At 35.4% G+C, this 19,208-nt stretch overlaps 2 protein-coding genes and 1 pseudogene across 2 annotated transcripts; 2 read left to right on the top strand and 1 right to left on the bottom strand.

Moving 5' to 3' along the window:
- Positions 1-613: 613 nt before the first annotated feature.
- Positions 614-4,521, top strand: LOC103928677 (annotated as a pseudogene).
- A 2,739-nt stretch (positions 4,522-7,260) lies between these two features.
- LOC103928674 (pantoate--beta-alanine ligase) lies at positions 7,261-9,450 on the top strand. The gene is made up of 4 exons (XM_009337752.3): positions 7,261-7,936; positions 8,591-8,704; positions 8,826-8,957; positions 9,171-9,450. Exons 1-4 carry the CDS (start codon positions 7,349-7,351, stop codon positions 9,285-9,287), a joined length of 951 nt encoding a protein of 316 aa, XP_009336027.2. The 5' UTR covers positions 7,261-7,348; the 3' UTR covers positions 9,288-9,450.
- Positions 9,451-9,495: 45 nt separating this feature from the next.
- LOC103928704 (putative vesicle-associated membrane protein 726) lies at positions 9,496-13,305 on the bottom strand. Its single transcript, XM_009337778.3, has 5 exons — positions 12,996-13,305; positions 10,531-10,672; positions 10,313-10,433; positions 10,085-10,147; positions 9,496-9,899 (listed from the first exon to the last, which is right to left on the bottom strand). The coding sequence occupies exons 1-5, from the start codon at positions 13,183-13,185 to the stop codon at positions 9,756-9,758; spliced, it is 660 nt and encodes a 219-aa protein (XP_009336053.2). The 5' UTR covers positions 13,186-13,305; the 3' UTR covers positions 9,496-9,755.
- Positions 13,306-19,208: the final 5,903 nt, after the last annotated feature.

The following is a 19,208-nucleotide window of genomic DNA, read 5'->3' as shown; positions in this document are numbered from 1 at the left end:
AAAAGGCAATTTAGGCATTCGATATGTGACATGCATGTAAGGGTTACGGTAGCTTGGACTAGAAGAATCGACATTGTGTAATCGTCAACTTTTATACACAATCAGATAGTGTGTTTTGTCATATATATAATAAGAATTCTTGTAATACTTATTTACAAAATCTGCATAACTTTCATCGATTACACACGATGCTTGTTATTAGAAGAGCCTCAACATAATCACGTCCAAGTTCATCCCAAAATTGAGATTATAAGGTAAGGGAAGAATTATATGTTTATATTAATTAGGCAATTGAAAAACTAACCCCACCTTTAATAATTACCGAGAAAAATATGACGACCGATCTGTTTATGCCATAGGTTAGATTCAACTTTCATTAATCACGTGAACAAGATTACATTATCCCTAATCAAAAGGATTAAAGTGGAATATACATTGGCAACTGGTTTGACTAATGGTAACAAATTAACCCTAGAGCGGGGCCCAAGGAATCCCAAAAAGGTTGAATTTCAGTGTGACACGTATCCCGCACGACACGTCGCTGGGTAGTCGACTGGCTGTTGCGTAAGAACAAACATACAACATATGAATGGGGCCGTGATATAGAACAATGTTCATGATGCTTGTATAAATTGGACTCGTGATTTCTCTCCTTCTCTCTTTCCAAAGGGAGAGAGGAGACCCAGCTCCTCCAATATTTTTGTTTTTATTTATTTTTCTTTTCTTTTTTTATTAATATTATTGCAGCCAATTAATCCAGAGAAATTAAGAGGGAAAAGGAGAAAGAATGGAGGGAAGTTGGAAGACGAACAGCTGCAGCACAAAAGGGAAGAAGGATGATCTTTATCATGTTATTCACAAGGTTCCTTCTGGTGATAGTCCTTATGTAAGAGCCAAACATGCTCAGGTTCGTCTCCAAACCTCAATACTCTTTCAATTGAGTCGTTTTTCCTAACATAGCGGTATAAAATCTAAACTACGAGAAAGAGAATTCGAAGTTTGGACGTGTAGAAGCAGAACACACTACTGTAGCAAACTTGACGACAGCTAAGTCCGCGATCTAGTCTTTGGGGTTATCGTTGGTCAATTTTAAACTGGTTCATGTCATAAAAACCTAGGGCTGGAAAAAATTTCTGAAAATCCCAAACCAAACCAAAAGAATCCCGATTCCAAACCAAAATTCCCTAGATTTTCGGGATCAAATATCGAACCGATCCTAAAATTTCAGTTGGGGATTTGGTATTGTCTACTCAATCTTACGGTAATCCCATACCGAATCGAAAATAAATAATATATATGATTATATATTTATATATGTATTATTATACATTTGAATTGTTGTTGACTACTAGTAGCAATATAATTGGTGTGGTCTAAGGTAGTAACCATAGCCTTTTATCGCCACATTTGTCAGTACGAACCTCTCAGAAATGTGTCTGTTTCTTCAACACGAAATCAAAAAATTGTATTGTTAATTTTCAAACATATATTAGGTTCGTAACTTATTTTTTTGCTTTTGGGTTTGTTACTTAATTTATTTTGGTTGCATGTTAATTTAACTTGGTATGAATGATTACTATTTCAATTTGTATGAAATTTGGGAATACCAAACCATCCCGAAATACCGAAAATATTTCTGGATTCCCAAAAATTGTAAATACTGAAATTTTGGTTTGGGATTAATCTTCAAATTTCTATCCCGAAAATTTTAGGTTTGAGATCTCATACCAAACCACCCCTAATAAAACCCCTTATCTTGCTTTTGCCGGATATGATGAGTTTGATTAGTAGGGATTGAGTTTGAATTACATGCTTAATTCCATGGCAAGATGTATTTTTCTTAGCTGCATATATTGCATTTTTCTGTCGCACGTAAAACAAAAATACATCCTCATTACTATGATTATAACTTAAGTGACGAAAGAAATAAATAGAAGAGAGATAGATCGCCAGCTATGCCTAAGTTTTTCTGCTTGCCTTGATGTATTATCCATCTTTAAAACTCTCTCATTTCTATCTGCTTTGTTGTTTTGCGCGCCCTTTAGGCTTGAGTCCAGCTGTTCCTCCAATTGCCATGGAGATTATAGTATTACCAAATCAAGCATTTTTGTTTTTGATGCTCCAATACTTCCTCAATTTTTCCCAATTCAAACACCTCAACAATTGAAAAATACATGATTGTATTTAACTTCATACACACTTTCTCTTTTCTCTTTTCCCAAATTCACAGCTGATTATTGCCTACCATGCAATCGAAATATCGACCTCGTTTTTCAATAATTTTATGGCTCTTTTTAATAATTAATTAGGTTGTTTATATGGGGTTAAGTGGTAAGTCAGATCTCAATGTCAGTCACTGGTGTAAATCAGATCTCAAACATATAGTTAAACTATGTGGTAATTGATTACAAGATATGTATCTTCACCTAGGCAATAGTGAAGTTTTATCCATAATTAAATACATACTTTCGTTAAACCAAATAGCTTAATCATTAATAAATTTCGTGAAATAGTTAACTTTGGGCTCGTAGAATGTAGAGCAGTAGAAGTTGTATATATTAGTGCGCGCAGCCAGTGTTTAAAATATTCATAAAATTGTTGATATTTTTGTCGAAATGTCCAAAAATTTAAGAAACGATATGGAAAGGAAGGGTGATATACCCACTCCATAACTTTCCATGTGGTCTAACATTCTAATAGATAGAGTCCTGGATTCGAAACTCATCATCCCCTTAATTATTGTAAGTTTCAAATCCTCCCCCTCCCTTTAATAATAATAAATTTGTAAAATAATAAAATAAAAAAAAGTTTTATATATACCCATCCAGTATAAATTTCCATAGTTTCCGTCAAAGGCAACCAATGTCAATATATCTATCAATATTTCTATAAATTTGCATATCGATACTTCCACCTATATTAATATTTTGAACACAGGCAGATAGTGAATATTTTGCAATTTATCATAGAGATAAAAAAAAATACAATGTTCCAACCAATTTATCTAAGTTCATATCTGCGTACAAGATAGAAGTTTAAACCACTTCAAATGTTATATTAGGTATCCTAATTGATACTAAGGCATGCATGCAAATCCTCCCATAAGTTTTAACTCATTTGTTTTTTTTCTTTTTCTTTTCACAAAGGTAAAACCTAATTATACATATGTGTCATTACGCCGAATGTCGACGGTCGTAATTAATTGCCTGAATACTTTTTCTTAACAACAAAAATCAATTCCTAGTATTTCTTTTTTACTGTCATAAAAAATAATAATAAGTGTTGGCCCACTTGATCTGGACCAGTCTGTGAAAAATAGGGAGAGAGTGACAGTTTCTTATATATATGGGTCTTTCCATGGGAGCCCAAATACTAGCCCAACTTTTTCATCCTTATCAAGCCCATTTTTTTTTTTTTGTGTAATATTTCAGCTAGTTGAAAAGGATCCGGAGGCAGCAATAGTTTTGTTTTGGAAGGCAATAAATGCAGGAGACAGAGTGGACAGTGCCCTAAAAGACATGGCTGTGGTGATGAAGCAACTGGACAGAACTGAGGAGGCCATTGAAGCTGTCAAGTCCTTTAGAGGCCTTTGCTCCAAACAAGCCCAAGATTCACTTGATAATGTCCTCATTGACTTGTACAAGAAATGTGGCAAAGTTGAGGAGCAAATTGACTTGCTCAAGAGGAAGCTTAGGTTGATATACCAAGGCGCCGCCTTCAACGGAAAACCAACTAAAATCGCCCGCTCTCACGGAAAGAAGTTTCAGGTTTCAGTTACACAAGAGACCTCGAGATTACTAGTATGTTACGCTATCAATTGTCTCGATTCACAATTTAGTAACATGTTACATTAGTAATGTGACTTATCTGGATACATTTTACAGGGCAATTTGGGCTTGGGCCTATGTGCAAAAGGGTAACTACATGATGGCGGAGGTTGTGTATCGAAAGGCCCAAATGATCAACCCTAACTCAAACAAGGCATGTAACTTGGGCATGTGCCTGATCAAACAAGGCCGACACGAAGAGGCCCATTTGGTTCTCGAAGATGTGGTGCACAGTAGACTTCCAGGATCTGAGGAGAGCAAGTCGAGGAAACAGGCAGACGAGTTGCTAATGGAGTTGAGGTCTATGAATTGTTTGCTAGAGTCATTGGATGTATTGAGCATAGATGATGATTTTGTGAAGGGGCTTGAGCAGTTGATGAATGAATGGGGTCCGTTTAGATCTAAAAGGCTTCCCATCTTTGAAGAGATCTCTTAATTTAGAGATCAAGTGGCATGCTAATAGTGTTTCTCTAGTTGTTCATATGTAGATGTGTTAAAAATTAAAAGAGGTTGTATGTTTAGTTAGGCCCAACAACAAAAAAGAGAAGCTTTGTTGTGTTGTGTGGGTAAATTAGAATAAGGTCCCTTTTGTACATAATGTGAGGGAGGTGATGCTTGTGTTGGAGAGAATTAAGTTGGTAATGAGAAAGTGAATTGAGAACCAACAATTTAGTGTTTCTATTTCGTATCCAAATCAGTGCTAGTCTTCCCAACAAAGTATTATGTTTTGGATGATACTTGACTCTTTACATAATATTACATCATTTTATCGTATTCAACTTCAAATTGTTCATTCTTTTTATATCAAGTCTTGAAAATTTATTTAATTCAATGATTGTTTAGCGATTCATATGTGTTGAACAAATCAATCGTTATGATGACAAGTCATATTTTTATGAATAACTGTTAGTATGTTTGATTTGTTTTGTCACTTAGTAGTATGGTCTAGTTGCATTCTTCTCCACTTGTAAGTGAGAGGTCTTAGGTTCGATTCTCGTCAAAAGTAAATTTGAGTCAAATTATTATGGTTAGCCCATTTTTAGCTCATTGTAGATAATATTGTATGTATTAGAAAGAAAAAAGAAGACATAATTTATATGGATAACTAAACAGCCTTTGAATTGAATAATTTTTTGTAATAATACTTGCATGAGGCATCTCCTCCTTCAGGATAATCTTCGATCAAAATTAATATATTGAATGGTTTCAATTATAAAATTTAAACGATGAAGATACGTTATTTGCAAGTGTGTATTAAAAAAAAGAATTAATTTATATGAATAACTAAATAGCCTCTAAATTGAATAAATTTTTTGAATAATACCTACATTTCCTCCATGGGATAATCTTCAAATCAAAATTAAGACATTGAACGTTCCAATTATGAAAATTTTACGATAAAGATACATTATTCACAAGTGAAAGAATAAGCTCATCCCACAAAGGGGGAATGCAAGTATTATTTAAAATGTTTGTGTAAATGATATTTAAATGATAAACGTATGGATAAAGAAAATCGAATAATACTTGTATTCTCCCTTGAAGAAATGAGTTTGCTCCTCACTTGCAAATGACATATCTTTACCAATAAAACCCTAAACCTGAAGATCATCTCTACAAAAAAAAACATTCAATAGGAGATCGTTTAGTCATCTAAATGTATCAAATAAATGAGCAGTTCATCATTAATATGATACTTAATACCTACACCTTTGGTTATTTGATACATTTGAATGACTAAACGATCTCCAATTCAAATGATTTTTGTAAGAATGATTTTCAAATGAAGATTAAAAAATTGAACATTTCTGATTATGAAATTTATATGATGAAACTACTTTATTTATAAGTGGAGAAATATGTACATTCTCCAAGAGGGAATACAAGTATTCTTCAAGAGAATTTGCTCGGGTTCAAACATTCATACAAATTTGGAGCAATGGTCCCTAAACTAAAATTTCATGACCATTGGTCTCTTAACTCATCAAAATGTGGCAGTTATGGTCATTTTTGTTAACTCCGTTAAAATTCCATCAAAATGAGTTATGTTGGAAGAACCAGTACTATAATTGGGTTAAAGTTGATGGACCATTGCTCCAATTGAGTTAAAGTTGAGGGACCATTTCTACAGTCAGGTTAAAGTTGATGTACCATTGCTACAATTTTTTCTCATTTAGTTTTTTATATTTGCCTTCCGATTCAATCTCATGTGCATGACATGTGACTCATTTTGACGAATATTTGCCTTTCTCATTTAGTTTTGGAAAAACTAATGAAAATAGGCTTAAAAACTTTGGGTTTTAACGATAAGAACAAAATAAAGGGTAAAGTGAATAATACCAGAATTAACATTTTAATGTAAAAATATGGTTTTTTATTAAAGTGAACAGTAGCGGGAGCTTTTCGTTAAAGTTCTCTTTAGTTTTTCATATTTGCCTTTCGATTTAGCCTTATGTGCTATGACATGTAACTCATTTTGACGAAAGTTCTAACGGAGTTCATAAAAATGACTATAGTTGCACGTTTTAAGGAGTTAAGAGACAAACTAGTCATGAATTTTAGTTGAGATAATCATTACTCTAATTAGGCTAAAATTGAAAAAACATTGTTACAATTTCCTCTATTATTAAACATATCCTTATTTTCCGGTCAGCGTAGGCAGGCGTGACCCAACCTACCCGCCACATAAACGGTTTCCTCCTCACTTGTCACTTCACCTTTGCTTTCTTAAATTCCACCAATCCTTCACACTTTCCTCCTCAAAACGCTGATTCAATGGCGGCCAAAGAGCCAGAGTATATCAGGGACAAGGACCAGATGAGGAGGTGGTCACGCGCCATGAGAGCCCAAGGCAAGACCATCGGATTAGTACCCATAATGGGCTACCTCCACGAGAATTTGCTTGGGTTCAAACATTTCATACAAATTTGGAGCGATGGTCCTAAACTAAAATTTCATAATTATTGATCTCTTAATTCATCAAAACGTGCAACTATGATCATTTTCGTTAACTCTGTTAGAATTCCATCAAAATGAGTTATGTTGGAAGAACTAATACTATAGTTGGGTTAAAGTTGAGAGACCATTGCTGCAATTGAGTTAAAGTTGATGGATCATTTTCATAGTCGTGTTAAAGTTGATGCACCATTGCTATAATTTTTCGCATTTAGTTTTTCATATTTGCCTTTCGATTCAGCCTCATGTGTGTGACATGTGACTCATTTTGACGAAAGTTCTAACGGAGCTCATAAAAATAACTATAGTTGAACGTTTTAAGGAGTTAAGAGACAAATTAGTCACGGAATTTTAGTTAAGATGATCATTACTCTAATTAGGTTAAAATTGAGGAACTATTGCTATAATTTCTCTATTATTAAATCGTATACTTATTCCGGTCAGCTTAGGCAGGCGTGACCCAACCTACCCGCCACATAAACGGTTTCCGCCTCACTTGTCACTTCACCTTTGCTTTCTTAAATTCCACCAATCCTTCTCACTTTCCTCCTCAAAACGCTGATACAATGGCGGCCAAAGAACCAGAGATTATCAGGGACAAGGACCAGATGAGGAGGTGGTCACGCGCCATGAGAGCCCAAGGCAAGACCATCGGATTAGTACCCACAATGGGCTACCTCCACGAAGGACACGTTTCCCTCATCCGAGAAGCCCGCACCCACGCCGACGTCCTCGCCGTCTCGATCTACGTGAACCCGGGTCAGTTCGCCCCCTCCGAAGACCTCTCCACATACCCGTCCGATTTCCACGGCGACATCCGGAAGCTTACACAAATTCCCGGCGGCGTCGACGTCGTCTTCAACCCCCACAACCTGTACGACTACGGAGGAAGCACGGACGCAAGCGCACGTGCGAGTAATGGGGCGGTTAAGAGCGGCGGCGGCGAAACGGTGTCGTGCTTGGAGGACAAGGGGGTTGGGCACGAGACGTGGGTTAGGGTCGAGAGGTTGGAGAAGGGGATGTGCGGGCGGAGCAGGCCGGTGTTTTTCAGAGGGGTTGCGACGGTTGTGAGCAAGCTGTTTAATATCGTGGAGCCTGATGTTGCGGTGTTTGGGAAGAAGGATTATCAACAATGGCGGATAATTCAGCGGATGGTGAGTTCCTGTTCAATTTTTGAGCTCCATTTTCAATCGGTTTTGCGAATATCTACAAAATGTATGATGAAATCTATTTTCGTGGAATTTTCGCCGCGCCATAAGCTTCTAGAAGTTAATGAATTGGAGCATGAAAGTGTAAAACTTTGAAAGATTTTGTCGGAAAAGTGATGGCCAAGACATGATTTAGTACCTCTTGTCTTGTCGCTACATTTTCAATTGCATCCAATTTTTGTCTTTGTTGTTTGCATTCTGTTTAGTGTTTGAATTCGAGGACGTGTGTATGTCAACTTCCGTTAAATTCTTGTACGAAATTGTCACTTTTGCGGCACATGGGAGGATAAATTTTGATGGATTTCATGTAAGAAATGACAAAATGTTCGGTGTGAGAACTTATTGTGTGAACCTGATGCCAATGTTGTGCTCATTGAGGATTTGAGTTGCTTGCGGTAATTGAATGGATAATTGTTGCAGATCATATATTTCGGGTTTGGGTTAAAACCGGTTTCAAAAACTTTGTTTGCTTTACTTAAGTTGGCTATTTCAAACCTAATTGCTGCAGTAGTTTTAGACATGACATATTTGATTAGATGATGTTTAGCCACATTTGTAGGAAGCTGCTTATTGATTATCGCTCTTTTTGTATTTGTACAGGTTCGAGATCTCGATTTTTCCGTTAGAGTGATAGGATCTGAAATAGTGCGAGAACACGATGGCCTGGCAATGAGTTCACGCAATGTGCGCCTCTCACCTGAAGAACGGGAAAAGGTTTGCAACTGCATTTAGCCTTTCTCGTTATTTGCGAATATAGAACTTGAGTTGTGCAGCATTCTTGCTCTTGCAGTGTCTTCTGTTCAAGTATTAGTGTGTTATTTTCGGTGATATGCAGGCACTGTCTATAAGCAAGTCATTGTCAGAAGCTAGATCTTCTGCAGAAAAGGGACAAGTTAATTGTAAAGAGTTGAGAGCCTTGGTCATCCAAGCGATTAGTGAAGCCGGTGGAAGAGTCGATTATGCTGAGGTGAGCGTCGTAGAATGAACTTGTTTTACTGCATTGGCTTTTCTTATAGCTTTGCATTTTAAAACCCCTATTTTGAAAGAATCTGTACCTTACTTCGTTTTTCTTGTATTAATTTGTTCCTCCTTTACGGGAGACGTCTTGTAAGCTAATTTTTCAGCAAACTTAACGAAGCTTCGCTCGAAATTTCTAATTGTTTGTGAATTATGCCGCCAGATTGTCGACCAAGAAAGCTTGGAGTCGGTAGCAGAGGTCAGAAGGCCTGTTGTGTTCTGTGTCGCTGCCTGGTTTGGAAAGGTTCGACTGATCGACAACATGGAGATCAACATATGACCATTGTCTTGGTACTTCGTACTTCATATACATAGAAGAAAGTCGAAAAACTTGGACTCGTTTTTCTGTTCGGCAAAAGCCATTTTCATACATTATTCTCAAGGGACATTTCCCTTCGTGTTTTCGATTCTCAATTGAAGGCGAAAGCAACACATTTCCTTCACCTTTCATTTGCATGTTCGACACTTCTCACTTGTTGAATATCAAATCTAGAAACACTCACAGTTGTTTTGCCAAATCAGTCACAAAGTGCTACAACATAAGTTCCACGGAACAAAAGGAATCAAAGAGCAATTCACACTTCCGAGCGGGCCTATTATAGAAAGAATTCGCGAATACAAGCTATACAAACGGTCTTACAATACAAAATATTGCAGAAAGTAGGATTTGCCAAAAATAATTATACGTAGACCAGAAATCTGCGCGAGGAACGAACGTCATCCAGTCTGCAGTAAGAGTCTGGACACATCAGCATTTGAAGCCATTGCACACGGATAGAACGATGATGAGAATCAATGCGATTAAGATTCCCAAAACTATCAGCTTGACCTTCATGTTCTGCAACCACATCTTCCTCCTCATCTGGGTCCCCTGCTGCCTGAAATCTTGTGCCTGCATCACCCAAATCAATCAGTAACACATAATACAGAAGAAAATTAATGGAACTGAACCAAAATGCACAACCAACAAAAGATAAAGATAACCTACTCTAAGCCTACAGCGACTAAGGGTTTACTGGTGCTAAGTAATTGACTCGGCTATGGCAGGGTACAATAAAAATGACAACGGTTGCTAACCTGTGAGCGGAGGTTCTCTGTTTTATCCACCAGAAGTTCAATCTTCTCCCCACGATCAAGAACCTACAAAGCACATAATCAATCAAATAACGTCGAACCACATTACTCCCAATCTCTAAAATTTTATTACTGAATATCAATCCCGCAAAAAAATGTCCACAAGAAATAGATATCTAACTAAATAAAGGTTTTTTTGTTTTGTACATATAAATAGTCACAAGGCCTTACCTTCTCAATATTTTCCATCATAACTCCTTTGACTTCGGAAACCTGAGCTTTCACTTTTGCAAGCTTGCTGATCTCTTCGGGATGATCCACACAGTATTGCATGTGCTCCTTCAGTTTGGACCTATATATTGCCACCAAAATTATGGGATTAGAAGGACTTCATAGGAAATCACAACAGCATTCAATTCAATGAATGGAAAACAAAAAAGCAACAATACCCAAATTCCTTGTTCAGGCTATTTGCAACTGCTGTTGCAGCTTTTCCCCCACCATATCTACCGGTAAAATCCTCCTTGATCCGCTCAAGGAAGGCAATAGGAACTTGTCGACCAACCGCCTCAACTGCGACTACACAATATGCTGTAGCATCAAATGAGTAAAGTTAGTTCAACTCCTATAGACATAAATGTATCAAACTTTAAAGAGTTGAGAGAAACAAAAATGAATAAAAAGATACCCATCATCCAACTACGCGTAATGTATAAAAACTACATATCCATGCAACTACTTATAAAAACTGAAATGTTTTGCCACTGAAAAGTAATTTCAGGCAGCTCTTTCTTCTTTTTTTTTGTTTTTATGGTCGAAAACTTAAATTCATTACACAAAGGAAGGGTTACATGGAGCCAACCAAAGGGATGCTGGAAACCAATAAACATTGGGAGAAACCAAACACACATAAGCCCAACCCAATAAGCAGAAAGACATAACAGAACCCTAAATCTTATCGTCCAAGAGCAGTGAACAACTGCCGCCGCCGCCGCCATGAACACCTTGCCAGCAGTCACCAAGGCAGCCACACTGGAGAAAACGAATGAGTGAACAATTGAACCAAGACATCATAGCACAAAAGCTACAAACCCATAACCAAATGAGCACCTGCAACCAAAATTTGTCACCAGAAATGCCGATCCGAACGATAGCCACTGAATCTAGATTAACTTCACCAAACCCTGCAAGTATATACAAATACAGTAACAGATGGAAGAGTGGTGAGGCTAAGAGGTATGTGAAATACCCCTACTTTGGCAGAAGCCAAAGAATCCAGCATGCTGGTTGGGGTAGGGGCAATGAAAAACGAAAATGACTTGGCCACCATCTTCGGCTCGTCGCTCGTGGATTTGAGCAATAGTTTGGGGTGTGGATGAATTATGAGGGTGTGTGGTAGAGGGAAGAGATGGAAGAGGATGGAGGATTGGGTTTGAAAGGGGGTGACACCATGATACGGATATAGGAGGGGTGGAAAACAGAGGAAAATAAGACAGCAAAAACTGGCAATAAAAGCCGGGTAAGCGGCGAAGAATGCTGAGCCCACATACCACCGACTCTCAAACCAGCAGAGACGATTGAGAGCGGAGTGCGGGGAATAAAAAAGATGAAAAGGGGGCAAAAGAGGGGGACAAAGAGACAGGAGGAAGGAGGAAGGGGAAAAGAGGGGAAAAGTGAGGGGGTGGGAAAGGAAACGGAAGGAAGGGAGGGAGCTAGGTTGTAGTAAGTAGGAGGGGCAAAGAAGAAGGGAAGAAAGGAGGAGGTATCTAGCTGCCTCCAACCCCAAGCAAGAGCAAGGGGCTTCAAAAACTCAAGGTTCTGGTGCAAGCATTCATGTCAGAGAAATGATCTTGACAGATTAATTAACAAGAGCTGTTCGCAGTGGCTGATCATAGTACTCCATTTCCACAGGTTCCTTAAAGTGAGACAATTCATGTTCAACTTCTTCAACTAATTATGTTTTGGTAATGTTGACAAACTTGGTAGAAACATACATACCAATAAACAACAATGCTATTCTTACCATCTATTCGTATCATCGCTCAATAGAGATGGGACTCACATGTGTTGGTGGCCCTACTTCTAATAGAGAAATGATACAAATGATGGTATAAATAGATAGTAAGTGTAGCATTACTCAACAATAAAACATTAATTCAGATTTGACGATTAATGACTTTCTTGCCATATTTCCTATAGCATAATCTGGTAATTACAAAAAAAGTAGAAGCTAAAATACCGTACTCATTCAACTTATTTCAGCTGAGAGTTTTTTCATTGGTTAATTCTGAAAACAAGGAACACTTTGAATTTTTGAAAGCCATTAGAATGCACAAGTGAATAAGCTTTACAAAACCAGAAGAGACACAAAGCCATGCTCATCTGGCTTGCAGAATATTTTTGAGAAAGCTACAACTAACATAATTCGGATACAATAATATTTATTAACTGAATCCTGAAAAACAAATACCCAAATAAAAACTTCAATCGTGAATTTTATTTCTCTCATATCAGGAACCAATCAACACTCATATCAAACGAATCAATTTAAATTCACAACAGCGGTTACGAGGTTTACTTCTACCAATTTTTTTCCATTTCACAGCACAAACTTTGACTCTATCATTCTCCACAAACATATTCTCACCTACCAAACAGCCTAACAAAATCCGAGAAAAACGCACAAGAAATTACGAGCTTGAGAATCTATACGAATCTTATCCTCCAGCCTCAAAGCGAGAAAAATCTATGCCAATCGAACTAAAAATAAATGATTTTCCAAAAATAGCATAGAAACATGGAGGCAATCCAAATCAAGCAAAATTAGCGGATCAAATCCATGACCAAGACACGGATCCGACCGGAAACTAAAAACATAAATCAGAAAAGATCTGATGAGAGAGAGAGGAATTACTGAAGCCATTATCGACGAGGTAGTTGAAGGTGTGGCCGTCGCAGTTGTAGGTGAACTTGTTGTTGGTGGCCGGAAGTTTCTGGAGGCACTGGGAGGCTATGCTGGTGAAGTTTCCGGTGAATTCCGTGTACTCTGCGAGGACCACCGTGCCGCGCGCCACGAAGCTGTAGATCAACGACTGCTGCCCCATCGATTCGATCCCCGAACCCTAAACCTAGGATAGAGAGAGTGGAGGTTTCGGTTGCGGATTAGAGAGAGAGAGAGAGAGAGAGAGAGAGAGAGGGCGGAGGTTCTGAGGGTTAATTTTGTTGCAGAGAGAGAAGCAAAGTCGCGGTTGTTTTATTGTGATGAGAGAGAGAGAGAGAGAGAGAGAGAGAGAGAGAGGAGTTTTGCCTAGATGAGAAGCTAGGTAGCGACGGGTCTTTGTTGTGAATTTGTTAGCTACCCTCCAACTTTAGAGTAAATAACGAAAATGCCACGCAGTTTCTGAGCTGCGGTTGAATTTTGAAGTTTTTGGAAACATCTGAATGGTCGTTTCTACCAAAGTCAAGGAGACGCAGATAGGCCCCCACTAGAATGTTTAAAACTCTTTCAAATCAAAGGACCTCATCCAACACGTTTTTCTTTCTTTTACTTTTTTCTTAATTTTGAACTCTATTTTTATTTACTAAAGTAATGTTGACGAACGGAGATAATTTTCGTATGCAGAACATGTGATCAAATTTGTGCGATGATCCAATAATAAATTGATACGTTGTCGTTAGTGGTAGAATTAATCAAAATACAAGAGAAACTTTGTATGCATTTAAGAAAAAAGGTGAGACCAAATAAGGTAGCTGGTTGCACTACCCTTTTTTTTCCAAAAAAAAAAAAAAAAAAAAAAAATGAAAACGAAAGATCAATAGTTAAACCTTGTAAACTATAAGCCTTGGATAATTTTGTTAATATTAAGTGCTGTCATTCATTATGTCGATTACTCCTGAATATTAAAGAAGATTACTGCCCAATTAAGTACTTATAATTTTGAGTTGAGATCCAAGTGATGGTCCACCAACCAGGTTGCATTTCAATGGAAACATATGACCTAAGCACTAATTTCCTCAAGTGAAACCTAAAAACTGCCCCCAATTATTCATTAATATCAGCCCAAACTTTTTTTATGATCATCATATTTTTAAGGGTTTTTATTACAAATGGTTTCTGAAATTGAACTAATTAATCACTTTGGCTCCTCAATTTGAAAATCAATCAATATCTTTCTTGAAATTCATTACTGCACATCGATGTGATCCTTATAGTCAAAATCCAATAAATTTTCTGGTATGATGACATCCTACATAGCCAATAACTTGGTGCGGCACAGACAAATTAAAAAATAATTTTTTTTAAATTAAAGTAAACGAAATGAAATATTTGAAAAACTAAATCAACCAAAAAATAAAAATAAAACCCAGTCAACATCTTCCCCCATCCCCATCCGCCTCTATCTCTCTCCCTCTAGACCCCCACCCCACCCCCCCGGCGCAAAACAACACCAAAACAATGTCATGACATCAAAAAACTTGGAAGAAAGAGAAAGGATTTCAATTACGGAGTCCATGGCGACCTGGTTGCAGAGAATCAATCCCAACCTCCGGTCCACCTCTCCCGTCATTGTACGAACCAAAAGTGATTATAAGATATTTTTCTTATAAGTAAAGAGAAATACTATAAATACTACTAGACAGTAGTATTAAGTTTTTAATATTGCCACATCGGATTTGTATCTTCCACATGGTGTCAAATTATTGGTTATGTAAGCTCTATGTGCCATGTATCAAATTAACATAAAATATAACAATTTTGCTGGCAGAAACCATATTGATGTGCAAAATAAAATTCAAGTACGAGATTAATTGAATTGCAAATTGAGAAACCTAAATGATAAGTTAAGTCAAGTTCACAGACAATTTATAATAAAAATCCTATTTTTAATTCTCAACTCTAAATGATCGAAGTAAAACTACAAACACATGCTCTATGATTTTTCTAAAATGGGATAATTATAAAGTTTATAACTTCAGTAGCAGTACTGCTCTCACGTGTTCAAGATGAGCCAAATGGCAGTCCGACTCTTGTTTTTTCATTCACGTCATAAGAAAAATATGATAAATTTTAATTCAGAATTACTTGATGGGTGGCTCGATGTATCTGTTTGTTTCAAGCACATAATATTAATAATATTAGATAAATGTAGTGGTGCCAGAGTGGTTCCAGAACATGATCTCAAGAATTTATCGAACCCAGATAAACATCACTTCATAGAGTTAGTCCATTCCCTCGTACTTCACAAAAATATTTATATTTTTCATTTCCGGTTTAATTAATTTGTTAATGGTAAATAGGGGAATAAAATTGCGGAGTGAACAATCCACCTATCAATTACAAATAGGGGAATAAAATTAAAATTAATTATATCCTTGTCATTGGATTGGAAATTCCGTACGTAGTTTACTACCATTTTTGTTTTTTCATTTCAAATTTTGTGGATTACTACTTTTTATTGGATAGACTTGATAAATGTCGTTGAAGTGTTTTTAAAATTGTTGAAAACATTTTTGGTTAAAATATTTTTAGGATCAATTTTTAGTAAAAATGTAAATAAATTTTGAAAAAGTAGTTAAAGTACTTCCTAAAATAAGCACAATAATTGGTGCTTTTTGCAGAAAACACTTCAAGTACTTTTGAGACCCAAAAACATTTTATCTAAAAGCATTTTCAGTTATTTTAAAAGCACTTCTAAACGAGCTCTTCATTATCTCAATAAGGCAACGCCTTGAATTTTCATGGTAATACCCTGTTAGTTTGAACTTTTCTTTTTAACTCATAACGTTCTATGTTTAAACACAAACTTGCTCAATATTTTGATGTTTGTATTATTAATTACAGACAACGAATTTATGCACTAAGGTATAATATCAATAAGGGTTTTTTTAACTTTAATCCTTCAAGAAAGATTGAAATTTAAAATAAACCTGGTGTTAGATTAGATATTGATTATAATCCCTTGATGTGTCATTAATTCAAAATAATTAATGTGCATTTTATTTAATGTCTCCCATTAAATATTTAAATTTATTAACATACAAATTTATTTTTTTTTTTGACCAAAAAAGAGTTTTCTAATTTATTAATTTTATTTAACATTCTTCAAACTTGAAAGACTCAATTAATGTACCTAAATGCTAGTACCCGAAATGTGTGTACCGAAATGTATTATATTGAACTAATGTGTTTAAATATTAGTACTGAAATGTATGTACCTAAATATATGCACCGAAATGTAATATATTAAATTCATGTACCTAAATGTGTGTACCAATATACCGAAATGTGTACCTAAATGTGTATACCGAAATGTATTATATTGAATTAATGTACCTAAATGTTTGTATCGAAATGATGTACCAAAATGTGTGTACCTAAATGTATGCACTGAAATGTATTATAATGAATTTAATGTACCTAAATGAAGAAGACAATGTACATCAAAATATATTATATAACAAAAATTAGTTTATCTAAATGTTGACAACAAAATATATTGCGATAAATGAAATGAAAATGAAAATGAAAATTATAATGAAATAAAATTAATACATTAAAAATTAGAAAGAAAAAGAGAAATAATAAACAAATCAAAATATAATCAATAAATGAGGTTATCAATGTATCAAAGGACTAAAATTAGATCTTGATCTACTCATGGTTTTAATCTAAAAGTCATCTTTACCAAGAATTAAAATGAAGTTTTCTATATCAATAAACATACACGTATTTCTTAAACATCGTTCCAATGCCAGCGAAAATCTCAGTACGCATACGACGATGAGCCAAAAAATGAGTTGTAAATACAAGAATTAAACAAAGTTTACTGGGTGATTTCAATGCTAACACCATCAACATTTTCAAGTTCTTGTTCTTGTTCTAACCTGGAGAGATGCATAGCTCCTTATACCTTATAATAATGAGGGAGTGCTACGATCAGACACACGCGTATCTACTGTAAAAAAAAGCTCAAATGCTTGATTGACCATAGCGAATCCTTATCACAATAGCATATATAGCACAAACAACATATATTTTAACTCAACCAACAATCAATGAACATCAGATCAGTTCTGCTACTGGAAAAAAAAATTCCGATCAGTTCCTACTATATTTGTGCGCCTCTTCCTTCTTCCTGAACAAATTTGATGCATTGCTGTCTATGTCCATCGTCCACTCAAACTAGGTCAAGTCCACCTTGGGGGTCTAGGAAAGCAAAATGAAGCTGCAACCGCCTAAACGTACATTCAATTCCAACAAAATTGGTGACGAGGCAGAAATTCATTAGAAGAGGGACTTTAAGCTAATAAAAGAAGAGTAAATTGTAGCAATGGTCCCTCAAATTTAATCAAATTTGAACAATGGTCCCTCAACTAAAAATTTTTTACCATTGGTCCCTTAACTTATCAAAATGCGTAGCTATAGTTATTTTCATCAATTTTGTCAAAATAAGTTATGTTGGAATAACCATTTATATAATTAGGTTCCCTCAACTCATCAAAGTGTGTAATTATGGTCATTTTCGTCAACAACGTCAAAATTTTTGTCAAAACGAGTTATGTTAGAAAGACCATTGGTACAATTGTATTAAAGTTAAGGGACCATTTCTCCAGTTGAATTAAAGTTAAGGGACCAATAGTAATGGATTTTTAGTTAAGGAATCATAGCTGCACGTTTTAATGAGTTGAGGGACCAATGGTAATTGATTTTTAGTTGAGGGACCATTGCTCCAATTGAGTTAAAGTTAAGGGACTGTAGCTACAATTTACTCATGAAAGAAATTAGAAAAAAAAAATAGTTACAAATATAATTAATTGGAGAACGATGAAAGATTTCTTGTTATTGTTTTGTATTTTCATGAAAACTTTTAATTAAACAACACTGATAGAGCATTAAAATTTGTATAAAAAATTTAGTATTTGAGATCATTATATCATAACAACAAAGTTTGTTTACGAGCTTTAATAAAAAAAGGATCAACACATTAGATTTGAAAAAAAATTAAAGTCAAGGATAGTTCGAAACTATTATTACCATGTGATTTTTCTTTCAACATAATTAGATCTTCCTCTACATTGTATAGATTTTGTATTATATGAACTGACAAAGAAAAAAAGAATTAGTTTAAAAAAAAAAATCATAAAAATGTTGGCTTTAGAAGGCTTATATAGCAAAACAGAATGCTAGTTTTGTCTTGAAAAGACGTAAAATTGGAGATGTGGGTCCAGTTGTATTACCATGATGTATATAATTAAAGGCCCATTTAAATGCAGATGTGTTAGTTGTGGTAATGAGTACTAGTGTTTGTGCTTGTGATGGTAATTATGGTGAAGTTGATAATCAGGGTAAGCGACGAACAAACAAATGGAATATAAAAGGTTTGTTTTATTAACATTCTACACATTGTTGAATACACTCTATATACTAAATACGTCATATATCTACTTTTTCAATCAAAATTTATCTTAGTATACCCCACATACTTTTTATACTACCCTCACACCCCAAACTTTCTACATACAACTCACATTCTTCACGTACATTCAACATTCTCTCATTGCTCATTCTCACCACACCTCTAAACTTCAATACTCATGCTAAACATATAAATGCTAATTATGAGATCAACTACATGACATTCGATTGTTGGTTTATTTTACTAGTAGAGCACAAATCCAAAATTTGTATCCGTCTCTGTTACTCCTCTAGAGTCAAATCTCACAAAATTTTGACCAAAAAAAAATGATAGGACATGGGTGATTTTTTTATTTTTTATTTTTTCAAAATTATAATGGGTTCAATTCTTTTTATTGTACAAAACTTAAAAGGAAGTAGTGCCAACTACCACGCTTACCACTTAGAGAAATTTTTTTAATTTTATATTATAATGGATTTATTCTTTTTCTTTTTTTTTCTGTTTTTGGAGAAATCGAAAATTTGTTTTGGAGTAGTTATAGATTTTGATAACAAAAAAAAAGTTGTAGTTCTTACAAAATCCAAAGTATGTCTGATTAGGAATTCGTAACATTTTTTTTTATTTTTAGGGTTTAGGTTTCTATTAATTTGGGGGTTTTTGTCAATTAGGGGTTTTAGGATTTTAGGGTTTGGGTTTAGACAACCAATTTA

Source organism: the organism of the source record quoted next, unplaced genomic scaffold, assembly GCF_019419815.1.
Source record: "Pyrus x bretschneideri cultivar Hongxiangsu unplaced genomic scaffold, Pyrus_bretschneideri_v1 Contig7, whole genome shotgun sequence".
NCBI lineage: Eukaryota > Viridiplantae > Streptophyta > Magnoliopsida > Rosales > Rosaceae > Pyrus > Pyrus x bretschneideri.
Note: the sequence above shows the minus strand (reverse complement) of the source record. Positions and strands in the feature narration are given on the sequence as shown.

Excerpts from the sequence above, each read along its gene's own strand:
- LOC103928674 (XM_009337752.3), top strand. The coding sequence starts at position 7,349 with ATGGCGGCCAAAGAACCAGAGATTATCAGGGACAAGGACCAGATGAGG. Across the intron at positions 7,937-8,590 it reads GGCGGATAATTCAGCGGATG|GTTCGAGATCTCGATTTTTC; the intron begins GTGAGTTCCTGT and ends GTATTTGTACAG. Across the intron at positions 8,705-8,825 it reads CACCTGAAGAACGGGAAAAG|GCACTGTCTATAAGCAAGTC; the intron begins GTTTGCAACTGC and ends GGTGATATGCAG.
- LOC103928704 (XM_009337778.3), bottom strand. The coding sequence starts at position 13,185 with ATGGGGCAGCAGTCGTTGATCTACAGCTTCGTGGCGCGCGGCACGGTG. Across the intron at positions 10,434-10,530 it reads AGCCTGAACAAGGAATTTGG|GTCCAAACTGAAGGAGCACA; the intron begins GTATTGTTGCTT and ends GGCAATATATAG. Across the intron at positions 10,148-10,312 it reads TGATGGAAAATATTGAGAAG|GTTCTTGATCGTGGGGAGAA; the intron begins GTAAGGCCTTGT and ends TGTGCTTTGTAG.